The 18575-nt window shown below is 43.8% G+C and overlaps 2 protein-coding genes across 2 annotated transcripts in view; both read right to left on the reverse strand.

Annotated features, from left to right (window-relative positions):
* Positions 1-17013, reverse strand: part of LOC141825046 (uncharacterized) — a 53299-nt gene extending 36286 nt beyond the window's left edge. Inside the window, exon 1 of the mRNA XM_074712419.1 lies at positions 17010-17013. The gene's annotated coding sequence lies outside the window, so the exon portion shown is untranslated. The remainder of the gene's footprint in view (positions 1-17009) is intronic.
* Positions 75-10120, reverse strand: LOC141824353 (brefeldin A-inhibited guanine nucleotide-exchange protein 1-like). Its single transcript, XM_074711622.1, has 11 exons — positions 9017-10120; positions 5628-5945; positions 5135-5465; positions 4599-5021; positions 4233-4525; positions 3885-4158; positions 2669-3165; positions 2252-2573; positions 1765-2104; positions 1006-1667; positions 75-719 (listed from the first exon to the last, which is right to left on the reverse strand). The coding sequence occupies exons 1-11, from the start codon at positions 10018-10020 to the stop codon at positions 105-107; spliced, it is 5079 nt and encodes a 1692-aa protein (XP_074567723.1). The 5' UTR covers positions 10021-10120; the 3' UTR covers positions 75-104.
* Positions 17014-18575: the final 1562 nt, after the last annotated feature.

Below are 18575 nucleotides of genomic sequence, written 5' to 3' on the forward strand. Positions count from 1 at the left end.
TAAAAAAAGGTAAAAATAAAAATTACCTCCTAAATTATAAAAGGTCTTCCCTAAAAAAAACGTCAAAACCCCTATTATTTTATTTATCTCAAAAATATCGAACATCATATGTTCATCAATAGTGGTCCTATTGATGAATGAAAGATATCATGTAGTTCGTCCAGCACTTCGTTGGAGCTGTGCTCGCAACTTACAAGGCTAACCATCGATGGGAAAACGATACGCAAGTTCCTCCGGAATGAATCCTGCCTCAAACCACCTAGGACTTGCAAGGCCAGCACCAGTAGTGATGTCCGCGCAGCTAGTTCCTCTTTCTTAGCAGTGCCCAAACGGAGTATCCCATGAACGTTTGGGACGGCATTTGAAGTCTTGCAATCGGTTGGTTGTCCTCCGGCACAATTTAAATAGATCTTGAATATTTTCTGGCAAACGAGCACAGCAAGCGATTCTATTTTTAGCTCGTCAGACAGAGCAGGGTCTTCGGTGAGTATAGTTTGCAAGAACTTGAGCAGGTTCTGGTAAGATTCGTTCTCAAAATGAACAACTGGTGGATCAGGAATTTCCAGGAGGGAGCAAGCTTTCTGCAACTTCTGCTGTGTGGTGGTTTCGCTGCTCACTTCGTTTGAATGCGAAGCGATGGATGTAAGTATGTCCAGTAGGATGCTAACATGAGCAGTCGAAAAGCTCTTCCGATGAACTTCATAAAGTTTCTTTACAACCTACCAGCAGAAAATAATAAAAACTTGTCATCAAGGGAACAACATATCAGATTTGAAGCATTTGATTTTGTTTTTTGAATCACATTGATGCTCTAAAATAGAAATATGATATGCATGTGTTAGAGTTAATTCCATGGAATTCATATAACCAGCCGGGCAAACTAGAGCACCTAGTGACTTAAGAGCAATTGTTCTTATTTGAAAGATTTAACAAAATGCTGGCACTAGAAATACATATGGCGAAAATAAACTAATGAGAACATCACCATTAGAAAAGGAATGGTACCTGTACAATCTGGAGCTGAACGCTTATGTGGTTCTTCATTCTGACAATTGCATAAGATGCAGTTTCCATATTAGCCTCCTCTTCGTCCTCGTTAATGTATTCGTGATCAGAATATTGTTCTTCATCAGAATGGCTTCTATCTGGAATTTCAATATCTTGCATGACCCTTATGATACTAGAAAAAACAGGCAGCATCGAAGCAGCCGACATTTTCAAAGGTACCAAAATATCTTTCCATTCTTCTTCTGATAGCTTGCTTCCCAGATGGGCAGTTAAATGGAGTAGGGCGGCCATTCCTGCATTAGCGTATTGCTTGTAGGGACTGCTCACAAAATTTGTAACAATACCTACAACATTTCCAAGATACAACTGCAATACGTCAAAAAATTTGACAAATAGGTCGATCAAACATTTTGCTGCCAAAGTATCAGTTTCAGAATGTGCAGAATCATCGTCAGGAAACAGAGAATCATGAACTGATAGAACTTGACCGACAGTTATATTCCGTGTGTTGCTAAAAATGGGGTAAATCACAAACTTCAGGATATTGATCCAGAAGGTGTCAGTAAAAAGGTGACCATGGTCATTCAGAATATCGAAGAGTACTTCCAGAGCACCTTTTCTGATAGTTGGCCGGGGATCGGAGGTCAACTTAGATAAACCTGAAAAAGCATTGAATAGTTTGATTAGACTATTGTGTAGCAAGAAAAGTACAAAAAAGAAATATAGCAAGAAAAGCACAAAAAAGAAAAAGTGTACCTTCTAGTAATGGTAGCCAAAAGTAAGCAAGATCATATTTTTCAGTCAAATTTCCATCATCTCCATTTCCTAAATGGCCCTCGGAAATGTTATCATAGTACACTAGGCCTCCTTCTGCGAGTTTAACAGCACAAAACCGGAGAAATGCAATCGCATTCAGGCTAGCGTCACTATTGAATCTGCTATTTGTAAATGCAATCAGACACTTCACACAGTCAGTGAATGCTGTGGTCTCAGTCTCAGTTATGTAAGGAAAATAATCTCTAACTATTTTCTCCATTGTCTCAAAAGCTAACAGTACAATACTCTTACGTTCATCGGCGGCAGCAGTTGTGAAAACCTAAACATAGGAGAAGCATTAATATCATCTGCACATAAGTTTACAAAGTTCTAACCCAACATATCACCATGGAAGCAAACATAATTTAAGGTACTGCTTGGGATGTGGGAAAAATTATAGAAAAACAATAAGATAATTCAAGCATACCAAGAAAACACTTTTCCACCCAGACTTCACATGATTAACACGACTCAAAACCATCTGAGAAACACATCGAACAATAAGCTCACGAATTTCGGAAGAATTACTTTTCTGCATGATGACCACAAAAGGTTTCAAGAATTCATTTTGGAAGTTATAATTAGCAAGTTCTTCTCGCTCCAAAAATTTCATAGCTAATTGCCTTAATGAATCCATTACAAAGATTGCAACTGAAAGATTTTCTGACAACCCAACTGAAACAAAAAATTCAGAAAGAACATTCCAGATGCAGGACCATACCAATCGTATACGATTCATATTGTAATGCCTGCATAGACAAAAGGTGAGGTCGGATTAAATAGCTTGTTAAGCAAACAACTTAATAACAGACATGTTTTGAGACAATTATTAAATAAATCTTACGCAATTTCAACTATTTTTGTGAGGCTGAAAACACGAGGATCTGTTGGAGATTGCAATTCTGTCATTGAAACCTTGCACAGGGCCCTCACAAAAGCTACAATTGCATCACCATTCAATCTTTGGCTATGAGCAAATATGTGGTTTAGCTCAAAAGTACCAATCTGATCCAACAGATTTAAATTGGAAATGAAGTTAGTCATCTGATCTGCTGTAACTAAAGCAGAAACCTTATTTCCCATGGATGCGCTATCATAAGAACCCCCTCGAACCACTGCCATTACTGCTGGATTTTGAAGAGCATTGCCTTTCTTCTTCACGGATGTTGCTTTCTGTGCTCTGTCTTCTGCTTCAGTGAGTGGTGCTGTAAAGAATGAAGCATCAGGTGGTGCACCCTCTCCTAGTAGGTGCAAATGCTCGAACCGTGAAAGACATGTAAATATGTGTTCCCAGCATTCTTGTAGATAATTACCATCTTCAATGGCAATTGATATTATAGCCTGTTGACGAAGAAACTTACTAAATAACTACCATGATATACAATTAAGTCTTATACTGATATTACCATAGTAGGCAGAATGCATTATGAGAAAGATTCAAATAGTATAAACATCTGGATGTTTGGATCTAGATTTGATTTGTATAGGATTCAAATAGTTTAAACATCCAGATGTTCAGATCCAGATTTAATTTGTATAGTTCCGTCTATTGCTTCATAGCATGCAGCAAAAGCACAAACACATTTTTGTTCTTCTACTTAATGAGGTAAAAAGGAAGAGATCAAGTACAACAAAAGATCCCCAAGGAAAAAGAATGAAGCTAAGATGAATTTTTCCTAAGAATAGAATTCAAAAACCTTTTGCCTTTTAATCTGTTTTATTGGATGAGTCAGCATCCAAGCATCAATGAAGCAATAAACTGGTGACAAAGTGTAGATATGCATTATATCAAACAGAATGATAATAGGATGAAAAGAACAGTCATGGAACCAGCAATTGTTTGGTCTAGTAGTAAATGAGCTAGATCCAGAGAGCTATCAGCCAAAGGTCGAATCCGTATAAAGGCATTGTTGGGAAAGCATTCAACCTTGTCACTCCTGCCCCAAATGGAAAATAGTTTTCCATACTATGTGGTGCGGGGACACACATGGTCAAGATAAAAAAAAAGGGAGGCATTCATGGATATACAAACATATGATCCATGTTACAAAATTATTCACCTTAACAGCATCAACATTCTTCTGCTTCATATCAGCAGCACAATGGAGGTATGTGAATTTAGCAACTGATGTAACAAAAGCATCTCTTTGTGTCTGCATATGCATCACTGAGGTGACATGCACTGCATATCGGAAGCCTTGCAAACACTGTGCTGTGGCAGACATGTCATCACTTTGGTCGAGTGTCACACTGAAAGCAGCCATAATGGGAGCCCAGCAAGCCTCCATCATGAATCTTAGGATCGCTGTATCCATGACAGTATAGAACATAGACCTAACCACCACTAAGAAATGAAAAGAAAAAAAAACTGCATGCAAATAACCTGAAGATTTAATTATCTTCCTTACTCTGATTTTCCACTTTTTGCTTTAAATTGCTCTTGGATGTGCTTAATAAGATGATCGCTCGCTCCTAATGCCTTCTCTTCAGATTGCTTCCAATTGACCAAATTGAAAATGTTGTCAAATCCCAAAAGCTTGTTGATGCTGTTTGTCTGTTTATTTTGTGGAGCAGAAAAATCAGCACTGATTTTTATTTCACTTTTCACAATTTGATCATACAAAGAACCAAGATATTCTTCTGGTAAATCCTTTCCATCATCTATTCCTCGATTGTTGCGAATGAACTCAGCTTTCGACATCTGCAAAGTTAATGAGAAATGACATTTTAGCACAGCTGCATTTAACTTCCAAAGAACATCATTAGTAATACACCTTATCTTTGACCATGTTGTTGTGTGCATCAGTGTTCAACATAATCACAGAATAAGCAAGAACATAAGCAGTATCTGCACTGGTAAAAGAACTTGGGCTGCATTTACAGTAACGTTCTGCAAACTTTTCCATTATGCGATCAATTTTCTGTGCTTCTCCAGGCAATCTGAAACCTTTTAAGAAGAACCTAATAGCTTCACCAAAATTCATACCCTCAAAATTTATTGAGTCAACATATGCATGCATTACTTTCAAAGAGAAGTCTTCCCTTTCACCCAAATAGTCTCCGATCATAGATGGATTTAGACCAGAAGCATTCTTCAAGAAGGAAGCTACTTCTTCAGGAGATGCACCTATTTTCTTGATTTTGATTAGAAAATCAATACCCTTTGAAGGTTTTTTATTAAACAATGAAACACCTTTCTGCAAACAAAAGCCAAAAACTAATATGATTCATTGTTCACAAATTAAACTAACAAAAGTTGAAGAAAAAACATCAATGTGCTCATCCTTGCAAAAAAGAGAAAAAACTTTACCTGGAACTCCAACTTATATGCCCTGCATTGTTCCAGTGAAGCAGCATCAGATGGCTCATGGTTTGCATCCAAATGCAGATCATGGTCAGTCACACTTCCTTCCTCACCATTCAAAGAAGTAAGGTTCTCTGAAGAATGCTCATTTTCATGACTCTCTGGAGCAAAATCACACAATCTCAGCTGCTGGTCCATCCATACACTCATTGATTTAATGATACAATTGAGGCACTTCACTGACTCAATCCGTAATGTGGAATCCTGAGCTGGGGATAGTGATGTTGCCGATCCAGGAGGAACACCTAGAGCTGTCTTCAGAAGGCCATTAACAACCCTGCAATTATCTGATGGAATTAAAAGTGTACTCATAGAAGAAATGCCATCATCATACCACTTTGCCTTACAAATCACATTTTGGTTACCAGCTAAAGAAAAAGGTTTGGGATTGCTAGTAAAAGAGAGCAAAGCTTTACAAGTGTCGGATGATATGATCTACCTTTCAAAGATATTTGGTGAATTCACATCGCAATCATAATTCACAAAAACATCAACCATAATCTGTGAAACCTGGCAGATCTTTTCCAATAGGTTGAGAACAGTCATTTTCTGTAAAAAGCTAGGCTGAAGAATGTTTTCAAGGATACGCAGGATAAGCATAGGAAAGAAAATTCCAACTTCCTCCTTCAGCCCTGATCTAAACTTTGACAATAAGCCCATGAAAATAGAGCAAAGAAGCTGAAAAATACTCATCACTGATAGTGCACTGTTCTTCAACAAGGATAAACAAAGGTATTGTTTGATTGTTCCAAGAAACCTGCACAAAACACAAATCTGAAAATTGTCAATCAATGCCAAATTGGAGAACAAGAAAATATTTTTTGTGCAAAATATCCTCAAAAAACTGTTAGCCTGACTGCCTGAGACTGAATTACCGAGAGATCAGTGTTTGCTATGGTTCCATCAAAGATTATAGCTATAGACTATCTTGCAAAATAAAAATACATTATCCACTGAAGCTACAACCCCAGAACCCTTGATCAAGCTCATTTTTCAATAAATCTTAAAACAGATTCATGGGATTGATTTATTGCTAGGCCAGATCACTTGATCATACATTACTTCAAAGTAAGGTAGATTAAATTCAACTTTACTTGGAAAATATATGCATTTAATTCTATCAAATTAAAGTCACTAAAGGAACAACAATTAAAAATCCATTAAAAAATCAATTTAAGACAAAACAACCACAAGATGATGATGACGACAAAATAAAATAGATACCTTAAAAGTGCCCGCCTTTTGGGATGAACACAGTAGTTTGACGTAAAACCCAGTAATTTTACATAGAGAAATCATATTTAGACCTTATCATGGTAGACTTTACAACTAAATAAATTGATATATTAACCACAATCCTTTCAAATGTTTGGTAATGTTCTACATCTTCTTTTATAATTAACAATTGATTTACATACCATTTGGAATGTATTTACAATCTTCCTTCTGGTTCTAAAAGGTTAGCACATCGAAAGTGAGCTTATGTTCAGAAGACATGTAATTGATCATAATTTATGCAATTGCAGCAGCAATAACAACAACATTAAGAACAAAAGAAACAACAGGTTTTCTGTCCAATTGAGAATTTTCACTTATACAAAAAAAGAACAACAATCCTTCTTATCAATCACCACAGAATTAGCAATATCTTTTTTAATTATGTAATAACTTTTTTGTTTGTTTGCAATGCCCCCTACAACATTGACTCTAATTTGTTCATTCTCTTGTTTGGTCATCTATTGAGCTACATTTAACTACTCGCCACATTTTCGTTTCATCTCTCCTAATGACCCTGTACATTAATCTCAATAATTTTTTCCATACTAAATTATTTTTTATATGTTTGTTTCATAATGCAACATTTCAACCTATAAAGAATGGCTTATTGAACCATGGTATCATAAAGATTTCCTTTTAGCTTAAGGTGATATACAATGTCCTGGGTTTAAGAAAAAGCTCTCCATTCATTCAATCATGTTAAGAATGTCTTGTTTACTCCAAAGTGCAGATGAGAGAAAGGATGAATTGCATGAGAGTCAAGATACATTCCTCAATTTAATTATTGGAAAAAATAATAGAATGATAAATTCCAAATCCGTCAGCGGCCTATTTTTGATCCATTTTTTCATTTGCACAAATCAGCAGAACAAACTTTTCATCCTCCCTCAAAAATTTTCAATTATCAGAATTATGAACTCCGACTGTGAATCCTGACCCTGAACACTGAAGTTGCAGCAAGGCCACAAGCTAGCAACATGGTTGCACGGTCACAAGCATGAGCTTGCCTGGTCAATCATGGCTGCCAGAGGATTCTTTTCCCTCTTTCCCTTTCTTTTCTTGTTTCTCCTCCTTTCTCTTCTTTCACCATTGATTCCTTTCCCTCCATCTGTGCTTCGCAGTAAACAAAGCATGATACACTTCCTAATAGCTCGAACTTCAGTGATAACTAATAAGTGATCAGCCAGTTATCATAGTAGATGCATATTGGCAATAATGGTTTTTAGGTCGAGTCAATCCTGAACATCAGGCAGCCTAATCCAGCAAGCTTGCCTACAGATGAGGGAAGGCATTTTGAATATAAATGTATAAATGGTCATTCTCAAAATTGCTTGAGCTTTTCAAATAAGTGGTCAATAAGTCGATTTTAACAAACCACCTAGTCATTGCCCTATGAATAATAATTTGAGTATGTTGCCACAATTAAATAAGAGAATCTGAAATATCTAAAGGTCTTCTTCTAGAAGAATTACTTCTCCATCTATCTATTCATCCTTCAATTTTTTTCTTTATCGCTGTTGTAGTTACATTACTTAGATTCAATTGTTTCAAATTTATTCTAATAAAATTCTACTCAATTAGCATAATATCACATGCAAATAACATACACTATTAAGATTTGCCTAAAACAATATTAATCTTAAAAGATAAAACCTATAATTGACCATTCATGTAAATTTACCAGCATATGCAATACAGTAATACACTCTCAATAATTGCAAAACTAATATATATTACAAGCCTTTTATCGTATTATACATAAGCACTAGTTACTCATGTCAATTTTAAAACCAAAACCCACAGCAGTTTTTTTTTAATGCAGGAAAAAGTACTTTATTAATTAAAGGTATAACACCTTAAACTCTGAAATCAAAGGGCAACTTTTCCATGAGTGGTGTTGCCCAGCTATCTTTCCCTCTATGGGCATGAAATTACAACTCATCAAAACACTCAATATATTCATTAGCACAGCCAGAAATTATATTTCTCTCGCTATTCACATGAACTATAACTCATCAAAACTTTCGATAATTACATAATCCTTAAGCACATCACTCTTCTGCAAGTATTGACTCCAGTGTTATTAATTGCAACCAATTGTTCTCCATTAGTTTCAATGTGTAGCTCAGTGATTCAACCACATTGACTGTCCTTTGCATTCATAAGGCATGGATAATGAAAACTCCCAGAAATACTTTATAGTGACTAAAGCTTAATGTGGATTGTTTTTCTATTAGAACATTTAATCATCCTGACTCGCCTTGTGGCTCATATTCAGTTCATTAAATGGTGCTCAAACAAGCTTATGAGTGAATAAAAAGAAAATGTTTTCTACTTACCCAAAACAAAACACAGTCATCCTATTATTCTTCTTGAACCACCTTTTTTATTACAATTTCTGTTTTGATAATCCACTATTTTAAGTCAGATAATATCAGTTAATGGTATGCATAGGATTATGCCATGAATAAGAAACCAAGCTTAGTGTATGATTATATGGTGTATCAAAAGCAGAAAGTTGAAGGCACATAAGAAATGAAAAACACTTGCCACTCATTTGCTCGCCAAAGAGGCCCAGCAGTCTCTATTCCTATCTTTAGAAGCTCCAGCGACAAAACCTTCCCCCTCATTAAGAGAGGGTTCTCAGGATCCTCTTGCGTGGAGAACTTCATTGAGAGCTTGCACAAGTTTTTGAAAAGAAACAAACCATCCTCTTTGATCTTGCTCAATCCACCGCCATTTGCAGCCGCCTCTCCTTCTGAATCGCGGAGCAGCGAACCCTCCTTGTTCGATTTAGAAGGCAGGGGGTCTGCGTCGCTTCCTGCCATTACCTCATTAATAAAATTCTGCGCGGAATGTACCAGACTGGAATCATTCAAGTTCCTATCTGATAGATCCATCATGTCAGCAATAGAGACTATCCGGATCCTGACATTTGTGGAATCAGCCTCCACTCTGGTAAACATGATGACTACGATCTGAGCCAGGACCAACTTGGCGCACAACTGATTGGCTGCGCTCTGGCTGCCAAGGTACACGTTGTAGCAGCTCCGGATGATCTGGGCCAAGCACTCGTCGCGGATCAGCACGAAGGGCGAACGGACGGAGGCAATAAGGACCCTGAGCATGGAGAGCTCTAGGGCCTCATCGCCGATCCCACAGCAGGAGCAGACGGAGGTGAGGAGGCGAGCGGCGGAAGAGCCGGGCGCATTGTCGGCGCCGGCGGGGAGATTGATGTCCCCGCGGAGGAGGCCGTGGGAGAAGAGCTTCTGGGAACACTCGAGGGCGGTCTCGGCAACCTTGGGATAGGCGGACTCGATGGCGAGGACGAGGGGGTGGAGAACGAAGTCGGCGTCTGGAGGAGGGATGCCGAGGAGGGGGGAGGAGTGGTCGGGGGAGTCTGAGACGGCCTCGAGGCGGTCGAGGGCGGCCTTGCAGGTGGAGATGAGGTTGGAGTGCTTGCGCCAGGCGGCGTTCTTGATGATCTTGTCGAGGGCGGGGCCGAGGACGCGGCCGGAGCGGGAGCTACCGCCGAGAGGTTGGAAGGAGGTCATGGCGGTGGAATCAGATCGGAGGATGCATCGAGACGAGGAGGAGGCGGAGGGTCGCCAGATCGAATCGGGAGAAGACGACCACCGCCTCGATGAATTGCAACAGGAGAAATGAACGAGTCAAGAAAAAGGAAAATTCTAGTTTGACCCTTCGGATGTGCTCACTCCCGTGGAAGGGACAGAAGAGGAGAGCGCCGATTTCAAAACTTTCTTGTTTACTTTGCCGATTTCGAAAATCAAGGAATTAGATTCTTCATCGCTCTATCGAAAAATTTTTTGCTTTAATATCAATGAGAGCAAGCAAAACCATGATAAGTTTCACTAGTATAGGCTTACTTATTTTATATTTTTTAATATCAAAATGTATAAATAATTTATCAATAGTCAAACCTTTTTTTTATCTCATCTCAAATACACAGTGCCGTTAACATTGTTTTTTAGTTTTTGTTCCTGTTGAGATGCGCCTGAGGACGAAACGGCTAGCTCCTTCTACAGCACCTCGTCCAAGATTTTCCTCCCTGTTGGATAGAGAGCCTGCAAAGGGAAACACGTGAGATGGAGAGCCGGGGGTCTTCCCCGGCGCGACCACTCCGATGCTTAAGTCAGTGTGTGGACAAGAAAAACTCCTGAAGAGGAAGAAGAGAAAAATGAGAGGCCCTCAATGTGTGTACGCGCGTACCTTTCTCCGCTGAAGCACCAACCTTTTTAAAGAAGGAGATTCTGAACTGTCCTGTTCTTGACCTGACACGGAGGGTTCCATCAACGTTATGAATGTGTTCCAGAGAATGTCTAAGACATGGTTCGAGGAGTGGCTTGCTCAGTGAGCACGTGGCCTCATTGTCTTGTAAAAAAGGAGCAGTCCCCTCTAACACGTGTCGTGAGGAGATAGGAGAGAGGACACGTGGGATCATCATAACAAAGGATGGAAGGAGTGGTCCTTGAGAACCAGCGGGTGAGAGAAGGGAACCAGGCGAACCGAAGTGGATTTTGGTTCATTCTCCAGCACGGTTCACGAAGAAGATGAGGGGGCGCGACCGAACCGAAGTGAACTTCGGTTTGTCCTCTGACAAGGTGTACTATCTAGAGTAAGAGGAGAGGGGCGTGACCGAACCGAGGTGGACTTCGGTTCGTCCACCGTCTTAGAGTAAGAGGAGGAGAAGGGTGTGACCGAACCGAAGTGAACTTCGGTTCGTCCACCTTCCGAGAGTAAGAGGAGGAGAAGGGCGTGACCGAACCGAAGTGAACTTCGGTTCGTCCACTATCATAGAGTAAGAGGAGGAGAAGGGCGTGACCGAACCGAAGTGGACTTCGGTTTAGAGTAAGTAGGAGGAGAAGGGACTTCGGTCGACCGAACCGAAGTGAACTTCGGTTCGCCCTTAGAAGAGCAGGCGAGGAGGGGCTATAGGAGGTATCTCGTGCCACCTCAGGTGCGATTGACCAGATCACCTGTTAGGACCTAGTTGACCCCGCCCATATTCTTTCCATCCCATAACACCTGCCTCCCCACTAGTCTAGTCGAAGGAGATATAAAGTCGACTGACTAGACCAGTGTTGGTGTAGCCCTGCGGTCCCTACGAGTTCGCGAGGACCTAGGCACACGAGGAGCATTAAAGTCTCGGTATGGTCGGAGCAAGTATAGTTTAGCAAGATGAATCTTTTGCGACTAGACACGTGGGCAGATCATCATTGCTTCATTAATGCTTCTTTATCATTACGACGCCCAAGTTCCTCTTAATCCCCCTGTGTATATAACGAGAGGGGGAGAAAGCCTGGGAGTATCGGATAACCTCGCTCACGTGTCCCTTTGTAGTTTTGGAATCACCTTGACGTCACCAGATTTCGTCATGACCAGCGACGCTCATCACTCAGGGTCCCATGGGGAGCGATCCGTTACTTCTACGGGGGCCCGCCGGAGGACAGGGACTTTGATCGCAGCGCTTCGCCGAAGGATTCGGCGAGCGGAAGCGGAGGCGCGCCGGGAGAATCAGCGAGCACAAGCAGCGGAGGAACGGGCTCGTCGCGCGGAAACATTGGTAGCTCGAGAGAAGTGGGAGAATCAACAGCTTAGGGCAGTAATCGATAACTGGGGTCGTCGAGACAACTCCCTCCTACTGCGTGCTGGGGAAAGCTTAGCTGGTGTAGACTATCATCTGATGAAAGCGTCCTTGGAGCTGAAGGGAGCGGTGCACGCTTTCAAGGCCATGGCCGGAGAAACCTCTTCTTCTGGTGATGAGTAGTATGTTTTTGTCGCTTTTAAGATGTAAGCGTCTGGGTGGTGATCACCGCTGCTTTTGTAATCACTATTAGATATCGCCCCTTACTCCTACATGTTTGGTTTCTTTTTTCACGTACCTGAGTCCCCTCAACATCGTAGCCATGGAATTCCACTGCGATTAACCGTGTATATCAGCCTATGTGGGTGTCCACAAGGACGGTCGCTAGTGGAACCCGGCGTGTGAGCGACTGTTCCGTCAGTATGAATGGAACGGAGTCATCCATATTATGAAGCTGCGAGTATGTAAGCCCAGACTCAATTATTATTGATGGTTCATTATGCTGTGGGTACGGTGATCAAGACGATATGAACGAAGCGTCGGGCCTAATAATAAACAGCGACGTGGACACGTCTCTTGGCCTGATTAATGACAGGAAGGGGTTACCGAAGCGACATAGACAATGTTTCAGAGGGGTTGTTTATTTCCCTCGGAAGAGGTGCCCATTAAACCGTCATTTATGTCGCTACCCTTCCTCCCCCTCTCCTCCGTGAAATATATATGTATCGGGGGTGAGGAGGAGGTTGGGCATCTCGTCCTTGTTTCTTCTGCAACCCTTGTTCTCTTTGTTCGTACATAACTCCTTCAAGGTATGGACAGTGACATTAGTTGGACTAGTTCCGACGAGGAGGAGCTAGGGACGCCTCCAGGGTCGCATGTAGGGCCGGAATCTTCCCGAATGGCACGCCTCCGATGGGTTAGGATAGCGGAAAGTCGCACTCGTAAGGCTGAGGAGAAGGCTCGGGCCGCAGAAGCAAGAGCTCAGGCAGCGGAGGAAGGTCTTCGAGCTGCAGAGGAGACAGCACATAAAGCTGAGGAAGGATTTTGGGCGACCCTGGAGAGGGCTCACGAGGCTGAAGAGAGAGCCCAAGTGGCGGAGCAACGTCTGCAGCGTGCCAACGAGGTAGCAGCGAGGGAAAAGCTAGAGAGGCAGTATCTCCAGGGAGTAGTCCGAGAATTAAAACAGCGCAATCGTGCACTGAAGGGGCAGGCTAGAGAATGCTTATCTTCAGCTCGGTACTACTCCCGAAAGCTCTCCCAAGAGTTAGAGGGGATAGCGCAGGCGTTCGGAGCTGAGTCCGAGGAAACTTCCTCTTCCGAAGCTTGATGTTTGCTGGTCTCTTTTTCTATTAGATGTTTTGTGGATGTTGTTATATCTCCTTTTCTGTGATGTGCAACGTATGTTTTCTTTTGGACAGGCGTGTTTTAAGATATTAATGTAATATTAGCCATGATCATGACGTTTATCGGCGTACCAGGATAGAAACGGCTCTGGATTGTTGTATATGAGGGGCGGGATTTTATCAGCCATCTCTTTCTTTTTTGACGAAAAACGACTCACGTGACCTACCTAGTGTAGGGTGTGGGTGAACACGCCATCATCGTCAGGATGTCTGACTTTAGGTAAGGTGCGGGTTGCCGTTTTTAAAGGTTGGAAAAGAGGGAAAGATAATTATTGCTTTTAAGATGGCAAATCGTCCTTGGGGGGCGTGCAGGCGTCTTTTTGTCCTTCCTATGGGGATACGTGTAATCTCTTGAATGGGGGTCCGTCTCTTCGTATTCTCTGGCTGTGTAATATAAATGTGGGCGGGGCGAGAGGTTGAATGGGTGTCCTGTCGTCTCTTTTTAGCGAGAGGTTTGATTTGAGGGCGCGTTCCCACGAAGCGGCAGCCATGGAGAGCAGCGGTAGTGAGTCTAAGGCGGGATCCAACACCCCTTCGAGCGTTTTAGAAGAGCTAGAGACACGGGTGAAGGCCTCTCTCCATCGAGCTCTTGTAGCTGAAGAGCAGATGAATATGTCCATCCATCGAGCCCTCGCAGCGGAGGAGCAGGTGAGATGTGTTGAGGAGGAGTTGATCAGCGCAAAGCTAGAGATTCAACGCCTCCAAGGGATCATAAGAGAGATGACTCAGCGTGACAGCGCAGTGGCGAACCATGTGGAGGGATCGACTTCCTCCGCCATCCACTTCTTAAAGAAGGCCACAGAGGAGCTAGAGTTTGCACAGAAATCTGCTCAACGTTTGGCCCTTCGCACCATCCCCGAGGAATAGCCTCCCTATCCTTTTGTTTTTGTGATCATGCAATCTTATAACGAAGCAACTACGCGTGTTCTGCCTTTTCTATTAAAAGCAGTTTTAGCAATGTAAAAATTATTGTTTTGATGTCTCATAAAATACCCATGCGCGAAGTGACCGACGAACGAAATGATGGCTTGGCTGTGTGGCGAAACCGGCTAAGCAACCTTCTCGTCTAGATAGGCCGCCTCCGAAGAAGATACCGACTGACCGACGTGCTGGGGATGGGAGTAGATAGCGATTGCCAGTGTCCTGCCCTTCACTGGTCACACAGTCTAGGGCGATAAGCTCGAGTTTCGAATGGACGTCGAGCTCAACCCGTATTAGGCTGAAGAGTCTAAGCCAGCCACACTAAAAATTCTGAGGCGTTTCCAGAATTAAACATGGCTGACCGCGTGTCCGCCCCTTATCGCTTTCCCAAGCGGTACTGCATAGTAAAGGCAACGTACGACGGGGAGGAAAGGCGGCGACCATCCCGAAACAAGTTATTAAAGCGGTCATTAAGCGGTTCGTAAATTGAACCCCAAGATGTCTCTTCGGTTCTCCGCGATATATCCAATGGTGGACATCCTCTCCTGCCTTCTTGCTGCTGTGCCATCCGACGGTGGGGAAAACCCTAGGCTAGGGTATATATATATTTATATATACACCAGGAATGACTGCCCATATCGGTGAAATACTTCGAGCGGCGTGCGAGTTGCTTGCAGCGCCTATCGGTCATCTCGCCTCCAGATCCTTCCTTCTCTGTGTTCCTGAGACTGACCAGTGTAAGCCCTCTTCCCCTCTGCTTCCTTTCCTTGTTTCTACGTTGTCACGGTTTCTTGTTCTACTGGTATGGCGTCAAATAGGAAACGTCCCTGGTTTGAATCGATGGAGTCGGTTTTTACTGAGGACGCTAGGGCAGCCGTGCGTCTTAGATACGAAATTCCCCCCTCCTTTGTGATTAGGGTACCGGAGCGTCATCAGCGTCCTCACCAACCACCAGAAGGATATCGTACCTTCTTTCGAGGGCAACTAGAAGGGGGTCTCCGGTTCCCGATCCCGGAGCTCTTTGTAAGAGTAGCCGATTACTTCGGCGTTCCCGTCAACCAGTTATCCCCTAATTCTTTTCGACTGTTATGTAGTTTGGTGTTAGTGTGCAAGGTCTATGGGGTTCGTTTGAATCCCACCGTTTTCCATTACTTCTTTTTCCCCAAGAAGAAGGAGGATGGGGTCTTCTATTTTTGCGCTCGAGGAGTGAACCCTATTGCTAAATGCCCTTCCTCCATCAAGCACTGGAAAGATGGGTTTTTCTTTGTCCGTTCCCCCGTTCCGTTACGTACTCCTGACTGGCAATATGACCTTCCTCCTTCCCCCCGCCTCCGACATTACAAGTCTGACTCAGCCTATTCTCAAACCCATAAAGCATGGTCCGGTTTACGATTTCACGCCGGGCGGTTGGTTGGTGAGGAGGGCTTACTCTTCAGAGCGGGCCTGAGTCCGGTAGCAGCGAGGCTATCGCAACCGCTCGGTAAGGCTTTTTATGCCCAGTGATCTTCTAATCATTGATTTATATATATGTTTACTGTATCTGGCAGAGGATCTGTGGGTCATGGCATCTGTGAATAAATTCATCAAGTGGGACGAGGCGTCCTTCGCATCGCTAGCTAGTCCAGATATTCCGGGGGATGCCCCTACGCCCGTGGACGCGGCTGACCGTGATGCGGCCTTGGCAGGTTCCGAGACAGGGGACCACCCGGAAACATTATCTGAGCCTCTGGAACCCTTAGTCCGTAAGAGGAAATCACAACCGGCGATTTCGCCATCCGCGGGATTGCGGATTGAAGAGCCGTCTGGGGAGCCGTCGTCAAAGAGACGTCGCACAGAAGCCGGAGTGGGGAGATCTAAGAAAGCGAGGTCTGAGACATTGGCCCCATCAGAGCCGAGAAGACGAACCACTAGTGACACAGCCCTGCCTTCTACCTCGGATATGGGATCCAGCAGGCGGACTGGTGCCATGGGACTAGAGGGGATGGCTCCGCAGACTTCAACCGAGCCGGAAGACTTCCTCAATGCCTCTTTAGCGGATCTGAGGACCACCGTTAGCGAATCGGTGACCACTTCAGTTATCGTGCCAGATACCCTTCTTTCTATCGATGCGGACGACATTCTACCGCCTTCTGCCTCATTGGAACCTACAGTGTGCCTGGTTGAGGAAAGTGTTCCAGCGGTGCACGCCGCTGATGACATGTTAATAGTTATCCCCCCGGAGGTTGAGGAGGGGAGGTCAACAGAGTCTTTGAAGGAGTCTCAGCCGCCCCTTCCCCTACCACGGCCCACAGAAGGGGGATCTGTAACCGGGACTCCGCACTTAATTCCCGAGGGGGCTCTCCTTTGCTCCGCCGGTCTTCCCACGTCTTCGCCACCTGCCCCTACTGATGCTCCACTCCGAAGTGAGCAGCTGACCGATATTTTCCACAGGGTTCGGACTATACAAGGTCCCCGAGATTCTGAGACGCTGTCACTGTCTGATGTGATGGATCGCAGTACGCATAGCGCGTTTCAGGTAAGTCTGCCTATGCTTATATTCACATGTCTCTCAGGGTATTCTATTGAACTACGTGTCGACAACTCAGGTTCTAGCTGACGTCCTGGAGGTTCAGCACCGTCTCCCCGACATCCAACGGGATGTGGATTTTTTGAAAGAACAAGTGTCGATCTTGCAGGCGAAAGAACTGCAGTTAACGGCCGAACTTCAAACCGTTCGATCCTCTTCTAGCCAGCCTAGCCATCAGGAACACTTGGAAAAAGCACAGCAACTTGCCAACAGTCTGACGGAACAAGTGGGGGCTTTGACCACCAGAGAGGCGAACTTGACCAGGGAGCTTCAATCGGCCCGTGCTACCGCAGACCAGTACAAGCAACAGGCGGAGTTAGCTCAAGCTAGACAGCTTACCGCAGAGAACCGTTCTGAGAATTTAGAAAGAGAGCTGCAGGAGCTTTCGAGGGAGGTGAAACAGAAATCGGATCAAGTGATTGCCCAAGACTTTCAGCTGGCGAAGAAGACCACTAAAATGAAAGAGCTAAAAGACTTACTGGATCAGACCAGCGCCGACCTGGAGATCGCGGATGACAAATCCAAAAAGCAAAGAGAACAAATCGCCAAATTGACCGAGGCTCTAGAACTGTCGCAGCAGAAAGTAGCTGACCTATCTGAGGCTATTAAAGTGGTCGAAGGCGTTTCTTTCGAGGCTCGTAATGAGCTGGCCGCCTACAAAGTATACGAGGAGGAACGTCTAGGGGATGCTCGGGAGTCCTGGTTGTCATCAGATGAATACCGCGACCAGTTTTTGGAAAAGATGGCCCGAGTGCTACAATATGGTTTTTCTGGTGCTCTAGATCAACTTCGCAAGGCTGGCGTGACCCTTCCGTTGGCATCGCTGAAACGCCTGAACCCACAAGAAGTGTGGAAAGCTATGCCAGAACAGGATCGAACCGTGCCGCGACCGGTGTCTTCTTCCCAGGTCAAGGGAAAAGGGAAAAAACAAGGCTAAGAACTTTGTCCATTTGAACTTTACTGATGTGTACTTTTCATGGTTTTCTTTGACCGGCTTTTCTTTGGATTAGATAGCTATTTTGCACTTTTGGTTCTTTTGTGGTATTTCCTAGGATGCACCGTATCATGTCTTAGTTTACACAAGCGGTCGTTGTATTTTCCCCATTGCGTGTGCCTTCTCAAGGAGAAAGTCCTTTGTGTGGGAGAGGGACTATAGGTCTGATGAGGGTGACAACGGACATCGGCAACCTATCTTCTTGTGCGGTTACTAAGACTGCGACGGGTGTCGATCATGACGGGCGTCGGTCATCTTCTGCTTTCTCTTTGGCTTAGCCCCAAGGGTCTGAAAGAGTTTAGGATTTACAGGTGTACTGAAGGCCGTAACTGGAGTGCTTCCAGGGAGAAGAAGCACTCTTTTGGCGGAAATAACCAGCGTTGATGCGGCCTTGGCGATTTGTACCAAAGGGAGTGTTGTTGGATGGAGCTAGTGATCCGAGATCACCAGATTTTAGGCTCAACCTTGGCAGTTCATGCCGAAGGGAGTATTGTCGATGGAGCTAGTGATCCGAGATCACCAGATTTTAGGCTCAACCTTGGCAGTTCATGCCGAAGGGAGTATTGTCGATGGAGCTAGTGATCCGAGATCACCAGATTTTAGGCTCAACCTTGGCAGTT

Source organism: Curcuma longa, chromosome 3 (assembly GCF_044706935.1).
Source record: "Curcuma longa cultivar G26 ecotype Majalengka, Jawa Barat chromosome 3, ITB_CL_G26_1.1, whole genome shotgun sequence".
Taxonomy (NCBI): domain Eukaryota; kingdom Viridiplantae; phylum Streptophyta; class Magnoliopsida; order Zingiberales; family Zingiberaceae; genus Curcuma; species Curcuma longa.

What these genes read in the sequence shown, in the direction of transcription:
- LOC141824353 (XM_074711622.1), bottom strand. Translation starts at nt 10,020, where the DNA reads ATGACCTCCTTCCAACCTCTCGGCGGTAGCTCCCGCTCCGGCCGCGTC. An exon ending in ACAACATGGTCAAAGATAAG is followed by an intron (nt 4,526 to 4,598) that starts GTGTATTACTAA and finishes TTAACTTTGCAG; the next exon opens with ATGTCGAAAGCTGAGTTCAT. An exon ending in GCAAAAAGTGGAAAATCAGA is followed by an intron (nt 4,159 to 4,232) that starts GTAAGGAAGATA and finishes AGTGGTGGTTAG; the next exon opens with GTCTATGTTCTATACTGTCA.